The following is a 5,064-nucleotide window of genomic DNA, read 5'->3' as shown; positions in this document are numbered from 1 at the left end:
TGTGTTGAAAACTTTTCAATTGTACTATGATGGTCTCTAACAATCCATTTCAGCCACACTGAGGTAGAATAAGTATTTTGCTCATTTGTGTTGAAAACTTTTCAATTGTACTCTATCTTAATTTATATCATTTAAAAATGTTAAGCAATTGAAATCATGTAATTATCAGCATTTTCAAATGATATAAATTAAGATATAGTGCAATTGAAAAGTTTTCAACACAAATGAGTGAATGTAGTGAGTCATAGTATTCTTTGTTTAAGGTATGGTAACATATGTTGTAGTATTGTTTGTATTTTTAGGGTTATATTTTGGAAGCTTAACATTTTTTTTTGAAAAATTAAAATTTGACCTATGTGTTTAGTTTCGTGTATATCAAACACTATCAAAGTTTATTTTAAGCTTAGTGAAGTATTTTTTTTCTCCATTTAGTTAGTTATTTAAGTTTAGAGTATAAATTTAGGGTCTAGAAAACTTTCAGGAAGTCTACTAGAGTATAATTTATTAAATAAGTATATATCACATAATTAATCAAAACAATTACAGAGATTTTATTAAATATTTATAACAAACAGGTTGAAATAATTTAAAAACAAAATTAAGTAGTATATAATTTTCAATAAATTGACATAAAATAATTTTTATAATTTAAAATTTATTAAATAAGTATATATATAACAATTAATCAAAACAATTACAGAGATTTTATTAAATATTTATAACAAACAGGTTGAAATAATTTTTTTTTAAAATTAACTAGTATATAATTTTCATATTTAATATAAATAAAAAGTAATATGTTTAAACTTTATTTATCAAGTTGTTTGTTGTCCATATGGATGCAGAACTATCATTTTGGTTTGCAGAGTTTATATGAATCTGTTTATCTTGCTGATAAAAAAACTTTACTTATCAAAAATTGTTAAAATATATTAATTTTGTAAATTGAATTTTGTTAAAAGTATTTCCACGCTTTTAAACGCAGATCAGAATCTAGTAGTTCTTTTAAAATTGGTTATATATTGCAAATTTTAGTTAATTGACCCTATAATATATGTTCCTGGTTCCAGTGCTGCTACGTATACTTTTTTCTACACTAATCTAATTAACATTTGTTAGTTTTTTTAACGCTGATTTATTATGATATTACAATTATGATATGAAAAAAATTATATAGACGATTCGACAACCGATAATACTACCTGCCTTATGAGGACCTACGCCTAACTGCATCAACTGAGCCGGCTTATGAAGATCCACGCCTGACCAGATTTACTTGCACCATGTTGAAGATCCGCCGTCCTATGAAGATCCACATCTGACCAGATTTACTTACACCATGTTGAAGATCCTTTGTAAGCCTTTCTTCCGTAGTCTGTATAATTGTTTAATAAATCGCTCTCTCCGGGACTTGAAACCTGGATTTCCTGCAATCTGCAAGAAATTGCATAATCTGGAATTCGTACCCCAGACCTGGGTGTAAAAATCTTTAAACCTTAACCAATAGGATACGGTGCTTCCACTAGAAACCTTTAAATCTTAACATTTATTAGTTTTTATGAGTTTTTTTTTTCTGTAATACACAAGAAATTGAAGTGAAGAGAGAGAGTGTGTCAAAACGAACAAGTATACGAGTACGACGTAAGTGGAGTGGTAAAGCGTGACATAAGCCCTCTAAAAAAAGCGTTACATGAGGTATAAATTGGATCATAACGTTTAAAACATATATAAACAATTTATTCTTCTCATCATATCCTCTGTTTCTCCTAAAGAAAAACAAACAAAGTAAAAGGAGAAAAAACAATGAAATTTCTGCTTTACCTAATTACGTGCTTTCTCCTCTTAAACGTTTTAGCAACAGCAAAATCTCTCATTCAAGATTCTTGCAAGAAAGCAGCAGCGAAAAACCGAAAGCTCAAACTCGATTTCTGCCTCAAGTCTCTCGAAGGGTGTCGGCAGTGCAAAACCGCTAAAAATCTCGGCGAACTAGTCATGGCGACGATGAAGAACGCTGAGACAAAAACGAAGAGAGTGCATGCACAGATGAAGAAGGATTTTGACGCGAAGAAATATCCCAAGGACAATGACATGCTGGTAATGGAGTGTCTCAGCGATTATTCAGGAACTGCTCAGATATTGGACATAGCTATGGAAACCTTTGAAGATCATGATTACAAAGACCTTATCTCTCGTATGAATCTTGGAATGGAAAGCTTGGATGCTTGCGATGAAGGATACAAAGAAAGATCAACGCCTCAGATATCTCCGTTTATAAAAAGCAACGAGTTTTTAACTCATTTGATTGAGATTCCTATAGCTTTTACAGAGATGTTGAAAAGAAAATAATTAATTAAGACATGGATTAAAGATTATACTCTGTGGTACGGTAAGTTAAGATTAACTGGGTTGCTCAATAATGTACGTAGCCTCTAGGCCTTTTTAAAGTCTTGAATAGAGAATTATTATCTGCATGGGTTACAGGTGGTAGACCATCTCCGACAATAGATATGGCCTTAGAGTTCTAAATCAATTATTTAATTGAAAATAATCAAATTAAAAATTTTAGATACTCGTTTAGTTTTAACCCCTCCAATGCTAGAACCAATTAAAAGTTCTAAGTTTCAAAATTTTGAAAAATTTGTAATAATAGATTACTTGCATCACATTCTATAATAAAAAAAACTTATAATTATTGAATTACATAAATTTTAAATTAACTTGACATAAAAACCTATAACATAGATTGAAAAATCATAAACAAAACTAAACGATTTATAGTCATTTTGCCTTGTACCAAATTTACGCCATATATGCTCAACCAAATCATTTTTCAATTGTTCATGTATGTTTCGATCATGAAGTCGAGTTCGAATTGCCATCAAATTACCAGTATTTGAAGGCATATCTTTAGAATACATGAAATCCACATGTGAACTTTTGTTTGATTCAAATTGAGTGTACCCATCTCATTCGTCTTCTACTATCATGTTGTGCAATATGATACATGCTATCACAATCTTTCCGATTTTTGGCTTATCCCAAATAAGAGCTGGGTTTCTAACAATGTCAAATCGAGCTTGCAAGACTCCAAAAGAACGCTCGACATCTTTACGGACATATTCTTGTAGTGTAGCAAATAAGGATGCTTTCGGAGTTTGTGGAAATGAAATAGATTGGATAAAAATTGACCAGTTCGGATAAATACCATCGGTGAGATGGTCATGTGACCAATATTAAGAGTGTTGAGACATATACAGAGTGTTACAGGTGTGACCAATATTAACAGTGTTGAGACATATACAGAAGATAAGGTGTGATCTACGAGTTGCTTCAGACATTCCTATGAGTTTTTATGGTGACATTAGGTTTCCAGTAAGATATCCATTCCACAGGGCCCTCATCCTTCAGTTCCAAGTCATGCCCATCAACCTCCTGCGAAGCCTACTTTCTATCGTTAGTTCACAAGAATCTGTGCCATAACACAGGCTAATTACATGCCAAAATAACATATAAAAACCATAAGCACACCTCAACTCAGGATCGTTAGGATCAATAGGAAAACTAGATCGAGCAAAGAAGACATGAGCATAGAGACTCCCATTATTCTTCAGTGCCTGCAAACAACAAAACACCTCAACACAACTGACACAACATATGACGAAACACAAATATCTATTACCTCGGATGGATAATACTTCATCGACAAGGTTCTAGTGCTCGCTGGCTTCCACACAGCATAAGGTATGTTGGTCTCGTGCCAAACGAGCGCACCATCGTTCCCAAAGTCATTGAATTTATCATTCTCTGATAGATAAAACCACATATCATGTTGTCAAAAAAAAAACACTTTAGACCTAAGGCGAGCGAGAGAGAAAGCAATCGAATTGAAGAGACCCAATCAGGAAATTACCAAGGGCTCTGAAAGAGATTGGACATAAGATGAGGCGGAGGCTTAGAAGGATCCGCAGGTTTCTGTTTCGGCGAAAAGAACTTCGAAGCGAAGTAGCAGAAGACGGCGATTCGAATGATTCTGCGGTTATCGTCTGCCCAAACCCACCTGCTTGTCGTTGCTGCTGCGGCTGAGCATCACCTCCCGCCGCCGTTGTTTCACCTGTCGGCGGAGCCATATTCGCAGAAGAGAAGAGATGCTTTTCCGAATCAAAGCTGTTAACTTTCCTGCTTAGAACCACAATCCACATATCATCAATCACTCAATCAATAAAGGAGGGATAGGGGGGAATCGAACCTAGGAGCAGTGGGTTGACTCTGATCTTCACCCGATCCAGACGAGCTAACGCTCGAAACAGAATCCTATCCAGAAACCGATCCGTGCACCTGATCGTTAGAGAGCGACGGGAGGGGAAGAGAATGACATTTCTTCTCGTCGGAGAAACCAGAGGCTCCGGCTATCAATTTTTTCGAAACCAAAGGCTCTTTTTGTCGAATCCGCCAAGAAAAGAGAGAGAGAGGGCCAAACAATTTTTTTCCCCGAAATGAGAGAGGGAGAGAAAAATTGGGTGTAATTTTTTTTCCTTAAAAATAATAACCAATCAGAAAGTGACACGTATTAACTCTGTTTCAAAAGTTTTATTTCTAGAACCATATCTATCTATTTTTTCTCTTTTTGATTTAATTTTGAGCATATAATTAGATAGAACCTGAGATAGAACCTTACTAGATACCCTATTAGAGATGGTCTTAGAAACTTTAGAATAAACATAATCTCTTATCCAAATTGAATACTAATGCTGATTAGTTTTGGTGTTTTTTGACAAAACAATTTCCGGTTTTGATACATATTGTCAGGTATAAACAATTCTAAAGTTTTTAATAATATCTATGTTTTTTTAGAAGGATGTATCCAAAACTAATACTAAAACAATATCCAAATAAAGCGAGTAATTAGTTTCCGGAACAAGAGACATTTTGTACAAACAATTAAATTCGGCAAGACCCATTCTCAAGACATTGTTATACTCCGGTGACAGACCTTTCTTTTCCTTCAACGGACGTCTCACATTCCTAGGAGCGCCTTATACTCTTTGCTCATGATCTAAGCTTATA

The 5,064-nt window shown here is 34.0% G+C and overlaps 2 protein-coding genes across 3 annotated transcripts; one reads left to right on the top strand and one right to left on the bottom strand.

Moving 5' to 3' along the window:
- Positions 1-1,458: 1,458 nt before the first annotated feature.
- LOC106418162 (pectinesterase inhibitor 12) lies at positions 1,459-2,372 on the top strand. Its single transcript, XM_013858822.3, has one exon. The coding sequence runs from the start codon at positions 1,804-1,806 to the stop codon at positions 2,344-2,346; it is 543 nt and encodes a 180-aa protein (XP_013714276.1). The 5' UTR covers positions 1,459-1,803; the 3' UTR covers positions 2,347-2,372.
- Positions 2,373-3,173: 801 nt separating this feature from the next.
- LOC106417639 (cleft lip and palate transmembrane protein 1 homolog) lies at positions 3,174-4,508 on the bottom strand. 2 transcript variants are annotated; one of them, XM_013858415.3, is made up of 5 exons: positions 4,247-4,508; positions 3,911-4,176; positions 3,680-3,804; positions 3,529-3,614; positions 3,174-3,441 (listed from the first exon to the last, which is right to left on the bottom strand). In XM_013858415.3, the coding sequence occupies exons 2-5, from the start codon at positions 4,125-4,127 to the stop codon at positions 3,405-3,407; spliced, it is 465 nt and encodes a 154-aa protein (XP_013713869.1). In that variant the 5' UTR covers positions 4,128-4,176; positions 4,247-4,508; the 3' UTR covers positions 3,174-3,404. The 2 variants fall into 2 exon arrangements, with proteins under 2 accessions (XP_013713869.1, XP_013713870.1); XM_013858416.3 differs by having other exon boundaries at positions 3,174-3,432.
- Positions 4,509-5,064: the final 556 nt, after the last annotated feature.

This window comes from Brassica napus, chromosome C9 (genome assembly GCF_020379485.1).
Source record: "Brassica napus cultivar Da-Ae chromosome C9, Da-Ae, whole genome shotgun sequence".
Taxonomy (NCBI): Eukaryota; Viridiplantae; Streptophyta; class Magnoliopsida; order Brassicales; family Brassicaceae; genus Brassica; species Brassica napus.
The sequence above is the reverse complement of the archived record's forward strand: the minus strand, read 5'-3'. Positions and strand labels throughout refer to the sequence as shown.

What these genes read in the sequence shown, in the direction of transcription:
- LOC106417639 (XM_013858415.3), bottom strand. Translation starts at nt 4,127, where the DNA reads ATGGCTCCGCCGACAGGTGAAACAACGGCGGCGGGAGGTGATGCTCAG. An exon ending in AATCTCTTTCAGAGCCCTTG is followed by an intron (nt 3,805 to 3,910) that starts GTAATTTCCTGA and finishes TTTATCTATCAG; the next exon opens with AGAATGATAAATTCAATGAC. An exon ending in TGAAGTATTATCCATCCGAG is followed by an intron (nt 3,615 to 3,679) that starts GTAATAGATATT and finishes TGTTGTTTGCAG; the next exon opens with GCACTGAAGAATAATGGGAG.
- LOC106418162 (XM_013858822.3), top strand. Translation starts at nt 1,804, where the DNA reads ATGAAATTTCTGCTTTACCTAATTACGTGCTTTCTCCTCTTAAACGTT.